The 22,945-nt window shown below is 40.1% G+C and overlaps 1 protein-coding gene across 2 annotated transcripts in view; it reads right to left on the reverse strand.

The window, feature by feature from the left end:
- VCL (vinculin) overlaps positions 1–22,945 on the reverse strand; it is a 112,420-nt gene that overhangs the window by 17,496 nt on the left and 71,979 nt on the right. For both annotated transcript variants that reach the window (XM_036073051.2, XM_036073052.2), the window contains exons 7-13: positions 18,244–18,334; positions 17,278–17,425; positions 10,919–11,072; positions 10,034–10,209; positions 6,842–7,032; positions 5,059–5,258; positions 3,802–3,930 (exon numbers count right to left, since the gene is read on the reverse strand). In XM_036073051.2, the coding sequence (XP_035928944.1) occupies positions 3,802–3,930; positions 5,059–5,258; positions 6,842–7,032; positions 10,034–10,209; positions 10,919–11,072; positions 17,278–17,425; positions 18,244–18,334 (1,089 nt within the window). The remainder of the gene's footprint in view (positions 1–3,801; positions 3,931–5,058; positions 5,259–6,841; positions 7,033–10,033; positions 10,210–10,918; positions 11,073–17,277; positions 17,426–18,243; positions 18,335–22,945) is intronic.

Here is a 22,945-nt window from a genome sequence, read left to right on the forward strand (position 1 = left end):
AGCATGTCAGGACCGGCCTGGCAGGATCCCTCCTCTTCTTTGCCTCCTCCTGAGGGTCTGCCTGCCCTACTTGGAGACCAGCTCTAGCTCCTGGCAGACCACCTCTAAAGCTCTAAAGGTCTCCTGGCTCAAGAGCAGGCTCCAATCGCATTGCCAGGGTGCTGTGTTGACCCACTCAAGTCTTTTCTCCACACTGGCTTCTTGTTTCCGTTCAGTCACCTGGGTTCTTGCCATTTAATGCTCAGAATCTCTGTCTAAATCTCTGATCTCCTAGTCCCCTTCTCCTAGCCTCAGTCCTTGTTTCTTATCTTCGCTGGTCTCCCACACTCTGGATCTACAAGGCTTTCGCTTACCCTAGTTAATCATCCCAGTTCCAGCCCTGTCTGCTCCTCCCTCTGATTTAACTGGCTGTTCAGCCCACTTTTCTTATCATTCAGTCAAAATTACTGAGCACCTACTATGTGCCAGACCCTGGAGTAGGCGCTGAAGATACAAAAATTAATAAGGCACAATTTCTGCATCTCAGGAGCTCACATCCTTGAGATGCACAAAAGGCCCATAAGCAGATACTTACAATAGAGTGTACTATGTACAATCATAAAGCTAAGCACTGATATCCTGGGAGGAAAAGGAAAGGCGCTTAAACCTATCCAGGAAGTAAAGGATGAAAGGATAAAGGATAAATAGGAACTAGCCAAAAAAGAAGGAAAAGATAATTAGAGACAAAAAGAACAAGACATGGAAAGGGGAAAGGGACAGAGTCTGCAGGAAACTATAAGCAATTAAATACTGCTGGGGCATGAACTGAGAGGCAGGGGTTTGTGGGAAACAGGTAGAGAGAGAGAGTAGCAGGAGCAGATCCTAGCACTCTGGCTTTATCCTATGACAAAGGATAAAAGGCTGAGCAGTAAAAATAGGGTCAAATCTGTATTTTTATTTTATTGGTGGCCGAGTGACAGATTCAAAGTCCAGTCACAGCTGTGTAGTCATTTAAGGCAGCAGGGGACAGGGATCAGAACGAGAGCTGGAGCAACATGAATGGAAAATGTAAAGGATTCAAGAACTGTTTGTGAGATCAAATTAGCTTGCCTTAGTTATTTATTGGTGTGGGAAGAGTCAATGGCAACTCACAAATTTCCGAGAGAGAGAGAGAGAGAGAATAGGTGGACAACACAAGCTGACGTATCAATGAACCAGTGGAGACTTTGATCTACTAGTCTAAAACTCAGAGAACTCTGGAAGGAAAAGAACAGCAAATCATCCTAGTTCAAGGGGACCATGAGCTGAACCGCGCCATGACCTAGGCCAGAGAAAGAAATGAGGGTCATCAGCAAATAAGAATTACACAAACCTCCACCCACCAATTCTACCTGGTCTTAGGTGCCTGACCCAACAACCCCTTCTTCTTTGCTGCCAAGACTTGCTTTCCTAGATTCCTCTACAGCTGGAGCAGCTTATGAAACATAAGCAAACGTCTCCTGGAGGATTTCTGGGAAAGCCTTTACTTTTATTCATTCAGCAAAAACAATGTGCCAGGCATTGTTTTAAGAACTGGGAATATTCTGGGCGCCTGGGTGGCTCAGTTGGTTAAGCGACTGCCTTCAGCTCAGGTCATGATCCCAGAGTCCTGGGATCAAGTCCCACATCGGGCTCCCGGCTCAGCGGGGAGCCTGCTTCTCCCTCTGACCCTCTCCTCTCTCATGCTGTTTCTCTCTCTCTCTCTCTCAAATAAATAAATAAAATCTTTAAAAAAAAAAAAAAAGAACTGGGAATATTCTTTCCTGCTTTGTCGAAGATTAGTTGAAGGTCCATTTCTGGGTTCTCTGTTCTGTTCCATTAATTTGTCTGTTTCTGAGCCAAGATGTCCACTGACAGGTGAATGAATAAAGAAGATGTGGTATATACATACAATGGAATATTACTCAGCCATCATAAAGGATGAAATCGTACCATTTATATCGACGTGGATGGAACTGGAGGGTATTATGCTAAATGAAATAAGTCAATCAGAGAAAGACAATTATCATATGATTTCACTCATATGAGGAATATAAGACACAGTGCAGAGGATCATAGGGGAAGGGGGGGAAATGGAATGGGAAGAAATCAGAGAGGGAGACAAACCATGAGAGACTCTTAACTATGGGAAAGAAACTGAGGGCTGCTGGAGGGGAGGGAGGAGGGGGATGGGGTAACTGGGTGACGGGCATTAAGAAGGGTATGTGATGTGAGGAGCACTGGGTATTATATGCAACTGATGAATTACTGAACTCTACATCTGAAACTAATGATGTTTCTATATGTTGGCTAATTGAATTTAAATTTAAAAAAAATAACAAAATTTTTTTAAAAAGAACTGGGAATAAAGGGGCGCCTGGGTGGCTCAGTCGGTTAAGCATCTGCCTTCGACTCAGGTCATGATCCCAGAGTCCTGGGATCAAGTCCCGCGTTAGTCTCCCTGCTCAGCGAGGAGTCTGCTTCTCCCTCTTCCTGTGCAACTCCCCCCTCATGCTCTCGCTTGCTCTCTCTCTCTCTCTCACCCACTCTCAAATAAATAAATAAAATCTTAAGAAAGAACTGGGAATAAAGTAGGACAAAACAAACTCCTCGCCTGCATGGCCTTTCATGCTAATAATGTGAGGGAGAGAGACAAACAAGAACTGAGGTAAACATGTCAAATGTTGAAAAATGCTGAGGAGAGAAGTCGGATATGGAGATTAGGAAATCCCTGGGGTGGGGGGGAGAGCTTGTATATTAGGCAGTGACCCAAAAGTGACATTTCAGTAGGCACTGACGAAAGGGAATGAATAATACAAATAATTCTCTATGGGAGGATCAGAGAGAACAAACACAACGGCTGCAACGTTAGAACGCGGTAAGCATAAACAGGGCAGACTGGGAATACAGCACAAGGCGGTCAGTGTAGACCGAGGCGTGTGAGGGGTGAGGGTGGTAGGACCCGAGCGAACCAGATGCAGTGGTGAGCTGAAGCCGAGGTCACAACTCCCACCAGCCCCTCAGAGCCAAATGTGCCCGTCTCTTCCCAAGTCTGCGTTCAGTGACCCCACGTGGAGACAGCCACCATGGGAATATTTACATCAGGGAAATAAACAAACATGACAAACCAGGGCTTTCTGGGTTTTAGACTTTTTTCCTGGAGTGCTGCCCTAAGCACATCACTGGCTTTACCGTCATTGTAAGGACTCTGGCTTCTCTCGGGGACAGAAAGGAGTTGATGGAAGGGGTTGAGTAGAAGAATGACATCAAATCATTTAAAAGGACTGCCCTGACTTCTCTGTTGAGAATAAAATGTCCTAATAAAAGGGACAGTTGGGACTGGAGTGCCCTATCCCTCATTTCTTACCGTCCTGAACATGATGCGTGGGGTTGTAACAGCCGGTCTCACACCATCAGGAAAAGACCAAGAAAATCCCAGACGTGGCAGCTCTCATGGTCTCAAGGGCTACCTATCTCCATGTTTCTTTTTACACAATAAAAAGAAAACCCAGTGGCTTTTGTCTCTGAGAGGCAGGTCTTCTACAGCTTATGACTAAAGACAAGTCCTACAGACACTCCTGACTGATACACCTGGTGACTGAGGAAGAGGGGGCAAGGCCTTCCCTCCCCTGCCCTTCCGCCCTTCGTCCACAATTTCCCAACCACTGCCCCCCATGCACACAGAAATCACATTTTACCTTTACAAATATACAAATAGATATAAATGTGTGTGTGTGTGTATGTGTGTGTGTGTGTGTACACACGTCTGGCCAACAGAAGAAATGAAAGACCTCAGATACCCACTTCCTCCCTACTGGGAGCATCAGGAGGCGCCGTGGCCGCCACCGCCAACAGCTTGATGGGAGTTGTGGTATCGCTGAAAACATCTGATACCTCCTGAGTCATCGCCTCCTGCATCCGGGCTTTCAGATCCTTAAAAACATTGTTTATGAATAAAAATTACCAAAAATGTCCAAAAAGCACATCTGCCAATGTCCTCACGTCAGTGACACATTCATCCATTCATATGCTCTTTCATTCAGTAAGTATGTACTATCAACTACGTACAAAGTACTAAGCCAGCATGGAGCAGGTGTAAGAGATGAATCCCGCCCTCAAGAGATCAGCCTGTGGGAGGGAGGCTAAGACAGGACCCACATTTCCCTGGAGACTGCTCCACCCAAACAAGAAATCTTACTTCCTTTCTTGGCTTCTAAGAAATGATACTGAGATTCACGGGACAGAACCCAAAGAAGACTCTGAAATGAAAGAGTTCCTCACCATTCCCAATGCTGGAGGAGCCTGATAATGACCATAGAAATGGTAAGGATCGTTTGGTGGATGCAGTGCCAAATTTCTAAGCATTTTCTCACATTAAGAGTAAAGAATTTAAGGATGGGAATTTTTTTGGATACATGTTTTTTCAGTTAAATTTCTAGAAAAACTTTGGTAACCAGTCTACGTATCCATTTCTTAAGATGGGTCTAAAGAGGATTCTTAGAAGTCATGAAAAGGCTCCTGTTAGTCCAACCTAAGTTTTCTGGATTTACACAAAGAAGTCTCTTCTCGGTCACTGCCATTGTGTCTCAAGGTGGGTGGCTCATGGATACCTGAGATGATTTTAGGTGTTAGATAGGCCAGTGTTCTGATTTTAATAATTATACATTCTCTTTTAAAGAATACTAGGAAAAATATAACTAGCTCATCAAGCTCATGATTTCAAGATTATTACAAAGTTTTCTTTTAAATAGATCCACTTAAGTTTAAAAAGGGAGTCCATGTTAAGAAAAATATGGACCAAATAAAGAAGTACAGGTGACACCTGGTAGAGCAAATATCACGAAAGTGTTCCCACTGGACTGAAACTTGAAAAACTTCAGCTGTCGTCAAACACAGATGAGCTTTCTCCTAATAAACTCTGGACTTCCTTATATCCTCCTCGATCCACTCTTCACTTTCCCTAGTCTCAAGAAATTATGTATTTTAAAAATCTCCCTCTCTCCCTAGTCTGTCAATAACAGTAAGCAGAGAAATGTTGTGATATGTGCTCCAAAGTTGTACCTTTAAGGAGTCTTGGAGCTGAGAGGCAAGGGCTCTCGCCTGAGGACTCTCTCCTTCCCCTCTGGCAGCCAGGTCAGCCAGCTGGGCCGTCAGCTGGTCCACACGGTCACACTTTGCAAGAAGATCTTGGCGATACGGCCCCATCATGACATTAGCCAGACGATGCCCTTCGGCCACAAGCCCCCGGATGGCAGCCTGACCTGGATCCAGAGGAAAACACTATAACTCACATAGACCCAGAGAAGGCAACTGCAGTGCCATTGTGCTAAACTACTGTGTTGTTGGTTTTTGCCCCTAACAACAGAAAAATTTAGGAGATTCAGAAAAGCATAAATAAGAATAGGTTATCCACCCATAATCCTCAGAGACTGATACAGTTGAACATTTCCTTCCGGTCTTCTGAAAAATTATTCTACTAGTATTTATTTATTTAATTTTAATTCCAGTATAGTTCACAGTGTTATATCAGTTTCAGGTGTACAATACAGTGATTCGACAATTCTATACATTACTCAGTGCTCATCACTGTTACGTGTACTCTTAATCCCCTTCACCTGTTTCACCCATCCCAACCTCCCCTCTGGTAACCATCGATTTGTTCTCTATGGTTAAGTCTGGTTTTTTTTTGGTTTGTCTCAATTTCTTTGTTCGTTTGTTTTTTAAATTCTACACATGAGTGAAATCATATGGTATTTGTCTTTCTCTAATTGACATATTTCACTTAGCATTATACCCTCTAGATCCAGATCCACGTTATTGCAAATCTTCCAGTCTTTTTTAATGTATCGCACATTCCTATACAAATACACATTTCTCTTTTACAAAATTGAGATCACACTTTACATTAACTTTTATGCCTCGCTTTTTTTATTTAAGGGGAGCATTTTTCCATATCACTGAATATTCTTAAAAAAATCATGATCTAAAAATCTATGTAATATTTTATCATATTAACTACAATTACTGATCATTTATTTATTATTAAACATTTACGCTGTTTATATACATTCTTATGTGTGACTCCTTAGAAAATGTCTAATTCTTTCTTATAATAAATTCCTCTAAGTCAAATTGCTAAGTCAATGAGTATCAACTTTTTTAAAGCTCTTAACACGTAACAGTAAATTGCTGTTCAGAATGTTTATACCAATTTATTCCTCCCCCAGTAAATTATACATCTGCCTGATTCCCCAACACTGGGAATCACCAATTTAAAAATTTATCTTTTTATCCAACAAATACAGTAAATGAAGTAAATAGATCTTTCAGCTTCAGCTGGTTTGCTATCATAAAATGACCTAAATTCTTACAGATTCATCCCTAAAATCTCCCCAAAATCAAAATTCTAGGTTATCAATGCTATGGGTGACTGTGTGATGCAGGAGCCCTCGCTAATGAAAATCACCTCGGTAGCTAAGTGCCTCCCTCTTACTTATTTTCAAAAAATTACATTTAACTGGGTATTTTCCAAGGACTGTAATCGAAATACAATAGAATGAAAGTATACATAGACTGGAAATAATTAGTTCAAAGTTTCAATTCCAACCTGAGGACCTTTCTATTTGCCCACAGCAAAACCATTTATTTGCTAATTCTTCTTGATTAAATCACAGGAATCATATTGGCTACACTTGGAAATGGAGTCCCGCTGTAGAATGACTTACTCACCAGTCACTGCAGAACCCCTTCTGCATCTAATTACAGATGAACAAGATCTCTATCAACAACTTGCTCATTTTCACTGAGACCAGTTTAATGAGGGTACATGCACTTATGGCCTTACCAACTCCCCGATCATCCACTGTGGGATTATCAATCCACCGCTGTGCTTGCTCAATCTTGCCCTCCAGGTGGACAGCTGCCTTGGCTGGCCTGCTGTTGGCCACAGCTCTATTGGTTTTGGTCTGCAGGTTCTGCAGAGCTGTGGCCACCTGCTTGGCCAATGCTCGGGCCTCTGGGGAATCTCCTTTGCCCCTGAAGAGAAAAAAAAAAGAAAAAAGCCATCCTGTCACAGACACAATTTACACTGAGATGGTTTGAATTGCTATACAAATGCTAATGAGATGACAAATTGCTAATGATTGTTATTAGCTTAGTTTGGAAGGAGAGTGGTTTATTTGGCACTAAAATAAGAAATTAATAATTTAAATTCAGATTGCATTATCCCAGTTAAAACATTAAATATGAGTTTGAGTCAGTCTACCTCAATCAAGCTCAACCATTTGGTTAGCTGAGCTCAGCCAGCCATCGTGGAAAATGCTAGTTCCCTCAGGAACTAGGTGGACCCAAGTAGCCATGTATGTTGTGTAACAGCAGCTGAAGCAGTTATAGAACTAATTGTAGTAGAACTAGTAGTAGTACAATCTTTTTTTTTTTTTTTTTCTTTTTTGAGAGAGAGAGAGCAGGAGCGGAGGCTGAAAGGGGGTGGTAGGGAGAGGGAGAAGAAGAAGCAGACACCCCGCTGAGCAGGGAGCCTGGCTCGGGGCTTGATCCCAGGACCCTGAGATCATGACCTGAGCCAAAGGCAGACACTTAACCCACTGAGCCATCCAGGCGCCCAGGAGTACAGTCTTTTGAGTCCCAACTCTGACAGTTACTATTGCAAATACTCTTATATTATTTAATCCTCACAACAACCCTATGAGGTAGATACCAGTATTATCCCCGTTATTCAAACAAAACTGAGGTGCTAAAAGGTCCTATCACTTCCTTTGGTGGACTCAGGATTCAAACCCAGGCACTCTGTCTGACCTCCGAGTCCTCACTCTTAGATACTTACATTGCTATCAAGTAATTCTCCAGTCCTTGCCATAACTGATTGAACTGGTTATCTAACTCAAAGACAACATGGCCACAGTCATGCAAGGCACCTACTGCCTGTGTGCATAAAAGTCACCTGGGATCTTAGTTTTAAATGCAGATTGTTAAATCCACCATCAAGAGATTCTGATTAAGTATGTTGGTGTGGGGTCCAGGGTATACATTTTTTACAACCTTCCCAGGTTGATTCTAGGGTAGGCTGTCCTTGGTCCATACTTCAAAAACACTGCATAGTCAACTACTGGTGGATCTGCAACTAGAAAGTCATACTAAGCTTGGGACATGGAAGGTCAAAACTAGACAAAGAACCCAAATAAACAAAATCAACACACAGAGTGCAGCAGACAGCATACCATACAGCTACTAAGAGATGGAGGGAGGAGCTGAGAGCTGCCACCAGACCTGGTCATACTTCAAACAATTAAGTTCCATTAGATACCTCTACATATTTCTAATAAACTTCCACTTTTTACTTGAGTTAGTTCCTTGCAACCAAAAAACTTGAACAAGAACATCAACACAGAAATAAAAAGAAAACCACATTATATATCACAAAGGGAGATTACTGCCCCCAAAATCCCACTCCAAAGACTTCAGATTCTAACCATTATGAACATACAGAGTCTGACACATTTTACACCTCAAGTCCACTTAGAGAGAACTTCAGGCTAGTCTTCTCTGTCTCACCAATAAAAATGAAAATATTAGTCTACGTGCCAGAATGACTAATTTAGATACTCTCTTAAGAACTCCTTTGTGACTTTAAATTTCTATACCTTCTCCATTATAAAGCTGGACAAAGAAGGTATTTACCATGGCTCTGGTCATGGCTCTCCTGCTACCAGAAAGCTATGTATATGTATATGTTATAGCAATAAGTAATGATGGCATGTGACCACACAGGGAGGTTTGCCCTTAACACCATTACCATCAATTCTCTCTTCATCACTATGAAACATTAATGAGTACCCGATATGTATATGGAATTGTGTTACAGTCTTTAAAACAGTTTTCTGTTTCGAGTATTTTTAAACTAATAAGAATGTAAACAGATTATACAAATGGGTTAGTAGTAATGAACACAGACCTAACTGTATAGACATTATATTTTAAATTTCATAATTGTCAGATTATTTATTTTCTCCACCTAAACAATTTAAGGTTTTGGGGTATAAAACAGTGATCCCCAAATGATCAAGTTTGGTATATAATCAAACTTGAGCTGTTATTTAAGTTGGTCTCCATCACAACCTCCTGCCTAATGTGTATCTACTCTGCTCCCACCCATCTCCTATTTCACAGTCCCAGCTAGGCAGGGATATGCCTTCTTAACCAACAATGTCCTCTTGGTCAATGTAAGGCTTGAAAGAACTCCAAGGTACCAGTCACTGAAAAAAGGTTAGGTACTCTTCCATGGAAGAACAGGAAATGAAATATGCAAGTTAAACGAAAAGCCAAATCTCACAAAATACTTGACTACGGTTACCCCTGGAGAAGTGGCTGGAGGACTGAGGTGGGCAAGAAGCAACTTTTACTTTTGACGTTGTACTCTTTTTTAATGTTCTTTTAGCATGTGCTGCAGTTTGTTTGTTTAAGAGAGAAACATATCAATCAAAAGAACAAAGCAACACCTCTTTTCTATATAATCAAAGTAGATGCCATGAAAGTCTTTAAAAGCAGCAGCTGTGGTGAGGACAGTGTATTTAAGGATCTTTTATAATTGTTACATAAGAAATAACCTTGCTGGGGAAAGAAGAAAGCGTCTTCTTGCGCCCCCCTCCACTCCCCTCCACAGAATCTTTTCTTAGATAGCCACAAAAATTATTTTCCTCATATGCCTGGGAAACGGTTATGCCACAAACATGACGTAGCCGGAAAACTCCTAGCTTAGAAATTAAAAAGTAGATCTCAAAAAAGGAGTTCTTAGCATCCTAAATGTATTCATTTAAAACCATGTGATCAGCAATAAATCATTAAACCTCAGTTATGTCAATAATAAAATAGAAGTAGTATCTGACCTAGCCATGTCACACAGAATCAACGAGAATACAGTGGAAGAGCATCATACGTGCATTTAACCTACAGCATTCAACTATCTATGTGCCTGGGGGAGAAAAGAGAGATTAAAGGGCAATATCAGAAATTAAATACATACTGTCTCCGGAGATCTGCTAATTTAGAAGTCAGAGCAGATATTTCCCCAAGAGAACGTAGAATGTCATCTCTCTCTTTAGGATCATCACATAATTCTGCTATTTTCCGGGCTTCAGCCAAAGCCCCTCGGATCTGTTCTTCTCCTTCTGGTCCACCATTTGGATCTGCAAGCCAATTCTACACACACAGAAACAGAAAAAAAGCAAACTGAGATCTCATAAACCACATTTCTCTAAACTCAACAAGGCCATCAGAAAGATTTCAAAAGTAATCACAAGGCACACCAGTGATCTTTTACAATGCTGATTCTTATTGTTTTACATAGGTTCTTAGCTCAGGTAAAATCGAATCAATCCTTCATTGATTAAGTGATTTTTTTCATTCCCGTTAGAATATTTTCACAAGCTTTATCTTATCTTTGACTTAATCACACCTTATTAATTCAACTTCTCAAACATTTGTGTTTCTCTGTGAAACGCTTGAAAATCATTTTATAGGAGAGTAGCATCGGAAAACTTTAATCCTTTAACACTGTTATGACCAAACATAGTTGGGAATTCTAAGATGAAGAACAGTTTTTATGTACTGTGATCTATACCAGGAACTAGTAGTATTCTCTTGGTACTCAGAGTACTTCCTTTTAACTAACCAGAGTATTCAAATTAAGATCTCTATTTCAAAATATAGATAAACATGAGTCTAAGTCTAAACCTATGGTGGGAGGAGAGGTGTTAACCCTGGTAATTGCTGGGAATCAGTCATCACTTAGAAACACCCGTTATCCACCCACAGTAAATGAGAGAGACAGACAGAAAGACAGACAGAAATGAAGAATAGTTATGGAACATTTGTCTTTTACTTCCCACCTGAAAATCATCATTACTACCTGAGCAGCATCAATCTTCTTGGCAATGCTCTGCTTGGAGTTGGTCATAGCTTCCAGCTTGCGGGCTGCATTTTCCACTTTTGCTGTGAGCACGTCCAGACCCTGCGACACCTGCTGGGCTTTCTGCATGGCCACCGGTGAGGTCCCTTGTCCTCTGCTCAAAACAGATATTGTCACTGTACTCTCTCAAATACTTACTGGCAAGATATCATGAGATGCACAAATACGTCATTTCTGTTAACATGCTTGTCTTTTTCCTTTCCTCCAGTACATCTGGGATAGCACAAGAAAATGCAGAAATAAAGCAAAATACCCAAACCATCTACTTTCTCCTTTTGCTTTTAAAAATATGCATTAGCTTCCTGGAATGGCATAACCACTTTAAAGACCAGCCTGCAAATTTTGTTAATAATGATTCTCCTCTTGATGGTGATTACATAATCAAGTCTGAACTTCAGGGGAAAATGTGCTTGTGATCTTCTTGCTATGGAGGGTTTGTTACCATAGTAATGTGTGCTTTAGGGAAAAAAAATCCCATTAGATTGTCTTATTTATGGGCAAGTATACACTGAAAATGTTTCAGGAGGTAGCATGCACAGTGTTATTGAAAGCACACCACGCTAGGACCAAGCAGATCTGTGTTCAAATCCTTACTCTTGGGACTTTGAACCTTGTTTACAATGGGCTTCAGCTTTCTAACTTATAAAATGAGGAGTGGGTAGGTAACAATACTTGCCCTGCTTACCCAACAGTGGCTTCAAGCAAAAGGATAAACTTGAAAACACTATGGCAATAAAGCAATACAAATATATAACTACTACTGTTATTGAACTGTCATTATTATTATAATAAACCTAATAAGAATCTTAAATGTCTACCTTCCACTCCTATGCAATCTATAAATATCAAAACCAGTTGGTACGGAGGGGAAAAAAGCACTGTTGACAAGAAACTGGGTTTTTTTTTTCAATCAAATTCCTGAAGAACTAATTTTACTATTTTCCTCTCTCAGAAGTGGTAGGCTACTAAAAATGATGTGCATTATTAGACACTTGTTTTCTCTTTGTAAGAGACTTTCCAAGTCATAACAAAGTAAGATTTGCCACCTTTTCGCAAGCTCAGATTTTTTAATTCACTCAGCCTGGTAAACTCCCCACGATGGGGTGGCAACTTTTTTTTTTTTATGTTATGTTAATCACCATACATTACATCATTAGTTTTTGATGTAGTGTTCCATGATTCATTGTTTGCGTATAACACCCAATGCTCCATGCAGAACGTGCCCTCCTTAATACCCATCACCAGGCTAACCCATCCCCCCATCCCCCTCCCCTTTAGAACCCTCAGTTTGTTTCTCAGAGTCCATAGTCTCTCATGATTCGTCTCCCCCTCCGATTTCTCCCCCCTTCATTTTTCCCTTCCTGCTATCTTCTTCCTTTTTTTTTTTTTTTTAACATATAATGTATTATTTGTTTCAGAGGTACAGGTCTGTGATTCAACAGTCATACACAATTCACAGCACTCACCATAGCACATACCCTCCCCAGTGTCTATCACCCAGCCACCCCATCCCTCCCATCCCCCACCACTCCAGCAACCCTGTTTGTTTCCTGAGATTAAGAATTCCTCTTATCAGTGAGATAATATGATACATGTCTTTCTCTGATTGACTTATTTCACTCAGCATAATACCTTCCAGTTCCATCCACGTCGTTGCAAATGGCAAGATTTCATTCCTTTTGATGGCTGCATAATATTCCATCGTATATATGTATACCACATCTTCGGGGTGCACGTACCCCTTCAGATCACTACATTTGTATCTTTGGGGTAAATACCCAGTAGTGCAATTGCTGGGTCGTAGGGCAGCTCTATTTTCAACTTTCTGAGGAACCTCCATACTGTTTTCCAGAGTGGCTGCACCAGCTTGCATTCCCACCAACAGTGTAGGAGGGTTCCCCCTTCTCTGCATCCCTGCCAACATCTGTCGTTTCCTGACTTGTTAACTTTAGCCATTCTGACTGGTGTAAGGCGGTATCTCATTGAGGTTTTGATTTGGATTTCCCTGATGCCGAGCAATGTTGAGCACTTTTTCATGTGTCTGTTGGCCATTTGGATGTCTTCTTTGGAAAAATGTCTGTTCATGTCTTTTGCCCATTTCTTGATTGGATTATTTGTTCTTTGGGTGTTGAGTTTGATAAGTTCTTTATAGATTTTGGATACTAGCCCTTTAGCTGATATGTCATTTGCAAATATCTTCTCCCATTCTGTCGGTTGTCTTTTGGTTTTGTTGACTATTTCTTTTGCTGTGCAAAAACTTTTTATCTTGATGAAGTCTCAATAGTTCATTTTTGCCCTTGCTTCCCTTGCCTTTGGCAATGTTTCTAGGAAGAAGCTGCCGTGGCTGAGGTCGAAGAGGTTGTTGCCTGTGTTCTCCTTTAGGATTTTGATGGACTCCTGCCTCACATTTAGGTCTTTCAACCATTTTGAGTCCATTTTTGTGTGTAGTGTAAAGAAATGGTCCAGTTTCATTCTTCTGCATGTGGCTGTCCAATTATCCCAACACCATTTGTTGAAGAGACTATCTTTTTTCCTTTGGACATTCTTTCCTGCTTTGTCGAAGATTAGTTGACCATAGAGTTGAGCGTCCATTTCTGGGCTCTCTATTCTGTTCCATTGATCTATGTGTCTGTTTTTGTGCCAGTACCATACTGTCTTGATCATGACAGCTTTGTAATAGAGCTTGAAGTCCGGAATTGTGATGCCACCAGCTTTGCTTTTCTTTTTCAACATTCCTCTGGCTATGTGGGGTCTTTTCTGGTTTCATACAAATTTTAAGATTATTTGTTCCATTTCTTTGAAAAAAGCTGATGGTATTTTGCTAGGGATTACATTAATGTGTAGATTGCTCTAGGTAGCATGGACATCTTCACAATATTTGTTCTTCCAATCCATGAGCATGGAACGTTTTTCCATTTCTTTGTGTCTTCCTCAATTTCTTTCATGAGTATTTTATAGTTTTCTGAGTACGGATTCTTTGCCTCTTTGGTTAGATTTATTCCTAGGTATCTTATGGCTTTGGGTGCAATTGTAAATGGGATCGACTCCTTAATTTCTCTTTCTTCTGTCTTGTTGTTGGTGTATAGGAATGCCACTGATTTCTGGGCATTGATTTTATATCCTGCCTCTTTACTGAATTCCTGTATGAGTTCTAGCAGTTTTGGGGTGCAGTCTTTTGGGTTTTCCACATAAAGTATCATATCATCTGCAAAGAGTGAGAGTTTGACTTCTTCTTTGCTGATTCGGATGCCTTTGATTTCTTTTTGTTGTCTGATTGCTGTGGCTAGGACTTCTAATACTATGTTGAATAGCAGTGGTGATCGTGGACATCCCTGCCATGTTCCTGACCCTAGGGGGAAAGCTCTCCGTTTTTCCCCATTGAGAATGATATTTGCTGTGGGTTTTTCACAGGTGGCTTTTATGATATTGAGGTATGTACCCTCTATCCCTATACTCTGAAGAGTTTTGATCAAGAAAGAATGCTGTACTTTGTCAAATGCTTTTTCTGCATCTATTGAGAGGATCATATGGTTCTTGTTCTTTGTTTTATTAATGTATTGTATCACATTGATTGATTTGCAGATGTTGAACCAACCTTGCAGCCCAGGGATAAATCCCACTTGGTTGTGGTGAATAATCCTTTTAATGTACTGTTGGATCCTACTGGCTAGTATTTTGGTGAGAATTTTTGCATCCATGTTCATCAAGGATATTGGTCTATAATTCTTTTTGATGGGGTCTTTGTCTGGTTTTGGGATCAAGGTAATGGTGGCCTCATAAAAGGAGTCTGGAAGTTTAAGGGGTGCCAACTTTATCAGCAGATAGAATGGCAAGGCTTATCTTCCTAACCCGAGCTTCTGATTGTAGGATGAACTCCAAAACATCGTTGCTTCTCTTAATAGTAGCATGGATCTGTCATTCATTTATCTGTCCTCTTAAAATTCATCTTTATTTTTCATCTACACCAATATCTGAAATAATGAACTCAATAATATTAATTGCCAGGTATATAAAAGGTATATATACCTTTCATTTGTACTTGAGGCTTCCCTTTTTTTCTTTTTAAAGATTTTTATTTATTTATTTGACAGAGAGAGACACAGCGAGAGAGGGAACACAAGCAGTGGGAGTGGGAGAGGGAGAAACAGGCTCCCCACAGAGCAGGGAACCCGATGCGATGCGGGGCTCGATCCCAGAACCCTGGGATCATGACCTGAGCCAAGGCAGACGCTTAACGACTGAGCCACCCAGGCGCCCTGAGGCTTCCCTTTTATGTACAGAAAAGCAGAAGACTTTTGGGACCTTTTATGATTTAATTTGCTTTTTTTCCTTCAACTCTAGTAATTCATGATGAGAAACCTTTTTAGTATAAAAGTCCAACTGTGAAAATGTAAAACTATTTATGGGCTACATAATTTTTCATTCAAAGTAAAAGTTTACTGAGTCCTATGGGAGGGAAAATAGATCCTTACAACCTAGAAACCCTAGGTGACTGAAAAGAAGCTTATCAATGAGGAAACTGTTGCTGAGTCTCAGCCACTAAAATGTTAAATAGCCAGGCATATTTAAGAAAGGCTAACAGGGAGATAGCTTCCTAATCTCTCATCAGGAAAGGACACTGCAGGCTCCAGTGGGAAGCAGGCCCATAGCTCCTCATCACTGTTCGAGCCTTTTCTTTACAGACTTACGGTCGATCCCATACAGCAACCACCTTGTTCTCTTGCTCAAATTCATCTTTCTCTAAACACATACAACTGTGTATTCGAGAATTCCAAGTGAGGACTGTCTACCACACTGTGAAAAGGCTGTAGACAAAAGAGCCAGCAATGAGAAATGAGAAGAGCCAAGAATCTTGTCAAGCGGCTTTGGCATTTCTCCGAACGGGAACAGAACTTCTTTTTGTCCTTTCTGTAAAGTTCTTGTCATGCTCATGACAGGGGAGACTGCTTCACAGCGGGAGAAAAAGGCTCACTGAGCTCAATGAGATCACATTTACTTATGCAGTTCCTTCTCCCTACAAGGTAGAGACTCTTGACCTGAAACCCCTGGAGCTTCCAGGCCTACAGTGAATCCACAAACCTCTGGAAATTATACGTAATATTATACGGGCACATTTATGTGCATTTTTTTTACATACAGATTAATGGCTTTCATCAGATTTTAAAAATTATCTTGACCCAAAAAAGGTTAAGAACCACTCCTTTAAAAACTGTACTCTTGGGGCACCTGGCTGGCTCAGTCAGTGGAGCATGTGACTCTTGATTTCAGGGTCATGGGGTCGAGCCCCACGTTGGGTATAGAGATTACTAAAAAATAAACTTAAAAAAAAAAAAAGAACGATATATATATATATATATATTTTTTTTTTTTTTTTTTTTTTGAGTGACCGCTACATCCAACATGAAGCTCAAACTCACAACCCCAAGATCAAGAGTCGCACGCTCCACCGACTGAGCCAACCAGGTGCCCCAAGAACTGTATTCTTAAGTCTATTCTGTTAATACATTTGAAACCAGGTCTAACAGTGTACAACATGTCAAGGGGTGTTACTGAGGCCTGTTTGTATGGAGACCCTGTATATTCCAATTATCTCAAGATGTTTCATGACATTCTTGAAGCCAAATTAAACTTCATCTACACTAGTATCTCAGCATATTTCAATTCTTCCCTAATGCCCATATTATAAAATTCCATAAAAATGAGGATCTTTTAGAACTTCATTGACTCTATGGATGAGTTCCAAAGAAGCCTATATTATACTGAGTTTTCCTAATAGCAAGCTATATATATTTAGTTTACAGGGGGGAAAGTTCTAAAAGTCAAGTCTTAAAGTAGGTAAAAGAATTATGAAACCAAATGAATAATGATGAAATAGAAACTGAAAAAAGCCTAGAAATAACCAACTTACATGATAACTGACTTAACTGGTTTTTTAAATAATGTGAAATAATTCCAATGTTTTCACTCTTTATGTTTCTTTTTACCCATCCTTCATAAAATATATGCCTACCCATGCCAGACTTCACCACCGCCCCTTATTCATCATAAGCCTATGGCTAGAAACTAAGATACCAGATTTCTATTTCAATTTCAACTTTACTACAAGGCATCTGCCTATTTTAAAAGTTCATCAAAGGAAAAGTTCACTTCAATCTCAAAAGAATAGAATATAATGATCTGTGTTAGCCATTAGTCAAAAAGAACACAGTATAATTAGCAGAGACTTGCTCTCTGAATCACTCTGTCAGGAGTTCCATCCGATCCGTTACCTAACTTGGGTAAGAGCAGAGGAACTTTACCTGGCTCGGAGGTCAGCCACTTGATCAGTCATCTGCCCCAGCATTTTACAGGTTCCCAGGATCTCCCTGCGTTCTTTGCCTGCACAGAGCTCACCAACTTTTCCAGCTTCATCTAAGATCTGTCTGATGGCCTGCTCACCGGCATCCCCTAAAATAAAGAGATATTCAATATCTACACTGTTGATGCATTAATTATTTAGCAAGGATGCTTTACAAGTCATTTCATTCATGAAGGAATGGATGATTTTAAAACAGCAAGACAAGTGAATAGAAGACAATACATCTGATCACTAACAGCCAAGCAGTGCCCTTAAACCAGAGGGTGAGGTTTCAACCACAGATACTTCTAAAAAAGATACTTGGAATCATATCCATCTGAAGATGATAAGCAGCTTGTGGTAAGAATATGGATGATGAAAATAGGCTCTACTCATTTAATACTACTTAGCACCTCTAACCTCCATTAGGCTTTTCACATTCATTCAAATATTAATCTAAAACTGAATATTAGATTAGAGAATCCATAAAACCTAGCTCAATAACCCATTTGGGTCTTTACATAAGTCAACTTTGCTTTCCAATTCTTATTGGCATCATCATTTAATCTGCTTAATTAAATTACTTTGTTGACATAAATGGAATCTGCCCAATGGGAACTATAAGAGTTTTCTATTCAAAATAATTACCTTTCTGATTCAGAGAAGAAGTGAACCAATAATCTGGCAAAGAATGCCCAGTTCAGCTTGGCTAATTCCTCCATGATGAGAGGTGATTAGTCTTTGTCCTTCATCCTTTTAAGGACCAGTAATGCTTCAATTAGTCAAAACTATCAGAATATGGAGTATGCCCCTAAATGTTGCAGTAGTTATCTCAGGATTATGAGATTATGGGAAGATTTCTTTCTTTTCTTTGCTTGATTTTTAGCTTGTTACTGTATCCATCGGAAAAGAAGAACCAGAGGATTACCTGGGGAGGCACTGGGATCACGGAGCCAACCTTTGGCCTGGTTCAGTTTGGAGTCTATCGAGGCCAATGCTCTCTTCATGGCTTCAGTGTCCTTTTGAAGAGAAATACAATTATTTTCTTTGCAAAAATGGAGATACCATGATACACAGTAAGACAGGGAAAAAGTTACAGCACTTAACATACAGTAGCTAAGGTAGTCCTACAACAGCCTTGAAAATACTCTCATCACACCAGAATGCTTATTTCTGTCAAAATGCAGCATGGTGCATGCAAATCTTCAGTTAATTCTATTTTGTTTTCTGATCTATTGCTAAACTGTGAACACTGGTAAGAATCACTCAAGCCAAGAGATGCTTCATGTCTGCAGCAGGAAAAAGCCCTGTTGTCACATGCCTCATTATCAGCCTTCCACTCCACATTCATCTGCCGCAGCCCTGGCACAGCCCTCCCTGCATCCGGGAAGCCTCATTAGCACGTGGCGCCACAAATCACAGTTCTCTTACATCTCGCTCTGAAATACACAAACACTGGATGATGCTTCGCTATACTGAATTAATCCGAGAAACTTGGAACTACTGCTTGGAAAAAAATTGAGAATTTTAATCTAGCAATTTAGTTTTAATTCCACAAATAAACCGCTCCATGTAACGCAAGAAAGAAGTGTTATTCTGGCCTTCCCTGCCATCCTCCTCATCCTCCTCATTCTTAGCTCCCTTACCATCCTAACCCAGAAGAAGAGGCAGGATAAAATAAGTGGGTCTCAGTTGATTGTTTGCAATCAGGATTCATGGTGGCTAGCATTAAACCCGGGACACAGCATGACAAGCTGAAGCAGACTAAAAATACACCAACTGTTTGATGAAGTTTTTAAAATATAGAAAAATGTAGAGAACAATATAATAAATACTCATGTGTTCACCCTCACAACCGACAGGCTATCTCGTAAATCTCTATGTAAACACCTTAAAAGATAAATGAGTGGGTGGCTTAGTCAGTTAAGTGTCTGTCTCTTGATTTTAGCTCAGGTCTTGATCACAGGGTCCTGGGATCAAGCCCCAAGTTGAGCTCCACGCTCAACACCGAGTCTGCTTGGGATTCTTTCTCCCCCTCTCGCTCTGCCCCTCCACCCACTCACACTCTCTTTCTGTCTCTCTCTAAAATATAAAATAAAATAAAATAAAATAAAACAAAAAGACAGCTGAACTCCCTTCTGCTCTAGGGAACTGGCTCTTACAGAGTTCTGTGCATGGAAGCGCAGAGTTAACCTCTGAAATTCTAGGCAATGCCCTGAATCCCTAACTTTTCTTCACTTTCCAGTCCTGCAAAACTGGGGTTCTTAAAGGTGTTGTATCACTACTCTTCCACACGGGGGCACAAGGAGCATCCCCACTTCTAATCCAAACAAGACCCAGCACTAGGACAAAATAAGTGCAGGCAGCGCTCAGAGGCTTAAGGTCAGCAGCCTGACCACAGCTTTTCCCACGTACCTATGCAAACTATAAGGACTCTCAGCTTTAGGATTTCCGCCTTCCCGATCTAAACAGATACAGATTGTTTTAACCTTGGCTATCAAAGGCTCTAAATAGCAAAATTCTCAGTCACAGCAACTAAAGAGAAATGAACTAAATTACTGAAAAAAATGTAAACAAAATATTTTTTATTATCAAGTTATATGGAATTATGGAGGCTATCTCTCAATAGAAGGCAGAGACTATCTATTTTGAAATCCATTTGTAATCAGTGCAAGTAGACAAATGGCATTTTTTAAGTGCTTTCATTCTCAAATGGCTTAAATACCTACTCCTCCTCCATCCTGTCCTACATTAATGTGCACAGCAAACCCTGCCTTTAAAAGTCAGCTTTCACTTGATGCCAGATTAGCAAGGCCCAAACCAATACCTGTTTAAAGAGGCTGAGGCAAATCCCAACCTCAGAGAACTAGATAGCCCTTAGGGTCTAACACAAGTTACAGTACTTTGTCTAGGTACAGGAAAAAAAAAAACTTCACAATCTCTTATTAGGGAAGTATGTGCATACTCTAAAGAGAAATTATATCCATGTAAAAATAATTTAAAATCTGTTAACCATTTCTCTAATACATTATTATTTTTTAGAGTGAAAAAAACTGGAGATTGATTTCATTTCAAAAATCTAAATTCAAGGGGAACAAAGATCAAATACTTTGTGTGTCTACTCTAGAATTAAAGGCTACTATTTGGGGGCGCCTGGCTGGCTCAGTCAGTAGAGCATGCAACTCTTGATCACGGGGTCATGAGTTCGAGCCCCACGTTGGATGTGGAGCCTACTTAAAAAAAAAAAAAAAATCAAAAAGAGACAAGGCTACTAGTTTGGAAACTAACTTTAATTGAGGATTTCTTCCGTGTTAGGTTCTGTTTTAGGTATTGTTTCCCCTCATTACTTCACTGAATCTCAAATTTAAATATAATTTAATTTTACAAATTAAGAAACAAGGACTCAGTCCTACAAACCCAACTGATCTCAGGTTTGCTGACACCAAACCTATCTATTTTATATTAAATGAAATTCGTGAATTTTTTCTTTTACCAAGAAGAGTTGCTGAAGATTCTTCTAACCCTTTGTAATAGTCAGCAAGCCTTTGCCTTTTTGATTTTGGCTTTGGTTAATACTGACCAGAAAATAAGCTCTAGAAATCAAAATCCTAATCCTCACTACCCAAAATGACTTATTTTATTCTTCATTGCCCCAAAATGACTGAAACATAATGAAAAAAGTAGCTTTGCTCTATTCAGTATCCTCAAAAATCATTGCTTTTTTTCTCCCTAATAAAGTATGAATGGCCACCACACTTCAAGGAAAGAATCTAATTCTCAGGAAGTGAGTAATTTACTCCTGAGTGGGAAATGATGTGACCTCAATAAGTTAAAATTAAGAGGTGCTCATTTTCCCCTAAAAATGACCCACGGCAAAATTGAAATGAAGCTGCATTTTTTAAACTGGGAATTTTAGTTACCAAAGTTTTTAATAGCATGAATTTTAGACAACTTTGATGATTTAAAACAATAACTGAAAGGACCACCTTAGATTCTTTCTGGAACAGAACAAGTTTTGAATACTCATTTAAACACATTACACTTTAATGTCATATCTATTAAAATAAAAAACGTCCATGGGAACAGATATTTTGGTCTTCTAAGAATCTCATATATACTTCTTTTGAAGGGCAGTATTTATTATGGAATTGACAGAACTGTCATAAGCAGCATAAGAAGTATATTAATACTGGATATGCTTACAAACCAATTCACTGAACAACTAAGACTAGAAGTCAATTTTGAGATATATTTATAAAGAGTGAAAATAACCACAACCCCATGGTCATCCATACCATGTATCACAAAGCTTTCAGTTAAACCATGTCAGGCCTAAGTGCCTAGAGTACAATCTGGGTATGAAACACAAGAGAAAAAAACATCTTTATTTGAGTATTTTCTCTGTAAAATCTCAAATTTGGGAAAGAGAAAAGTCTCCATCAATCTCTTCTCTGGGTTTTTGTTGTTGTTGTTGTTGTTGTTCTTAAGATTGAGTGTAAAAAAAAGACCAGATCTAGGCCTGCAGCTTTGGGGACAGCTGGTAGGGATCTGGTCACCTCCCCCAAGGTCCCTTTTACAGTAAAACTCTTAGAGGAGTTCAGGTTTTAAATGAAAAAACCACACTGGTTTGGCTCTGTCCCACGCACACCAAAAGGTGGAAGGACAACCTTAAAAGAACTCCCTTTTAGGGGCGCCTGGGATGTTAAGTGCCTGCCTTCAGCTCAGGCCATGATCCCAGGGTCCTGGGATCAAGCCCTGCATCGGGCTCCCTGCTCCACGGGAGGCCTGCTTCTCCCTCTCCCACTCCCCCTGCTTGTGTTCCCTCTCTCGCTGTCTCTCTCTCTGTCAAATAAATAAATAAAATCTTTAAAAAAAAAAAAAAAGAACTCCTTTTTACATGCTCTCCCAGGAACTGAAACACTCCTGAAACGTAATATAGAATTAGATCTAAAGAACACTGAATAGTACTGAGAACCACGGAGTTCCTCCTAGAGATAATCAAAGGGAACTTCAGAAGAAAAAGTGAGGTCCTACAATGCCAGCTTCTAGAAAATTTTCAATAAGGGACTAAGGACTCCCTCTTGTTTGCTGCCCAACCTACTCTCCCTTTTCCCACGGACACCTCCCCTCCCCACACTCCACACTCTGTTCCATTCCTGATGGCATTTCTACCCCTTCATCAGTGTTTTAAACAAAGATGTTTCTGGAAAGAATATATTGGGCAGTAGAACAAAATCTTACAAACTACACTGAAGTGACAAAAGAAAGTTGTCTACCCCTGAGACTTCAGGTAAGTTACCCTCCCAGGCTTCAGTTCCTCATCTTTAAGAAAACCTTCCCAGCTCTAAAATTCAATGCCACCTATGTGCAGACCATGAGATGTACCAACTGAAAGATCACTTGGATCAGAAGGGAAATGTCAATTGTTTTAACATTTCGGGCTTTTCTCCAATTTGAGGGGAGGGGCTAAAATATCATAAATGCCTGAATTAACTATTTATCTCAAACTCCAAGAGATAAGTCCTTTACTGTATTAGCTGCTAAAATAAAACACTCTAAGACTCATTAAGAAGCTCACATAGTGGGCGCCTGGGTGGCTCAGTTGGTTAAGCGACTGCCTTCGGCTCAGG

Source organism: Halichoerus grypus, chromosome 7, assembly GCF_964656455.1.
Source record: "Halichoerus grypus chromosome 7, mHalGry1.hap1.1, whole genome shotgun sequence".
In the NCBI taxonomy this organism is placed as follows: domain Eukaryota; kingdom Metazoa; phylum Chordata; class Mammalia; order Carnivora; family Phocidae; genus Halichoerus; species Halichoerus grypus.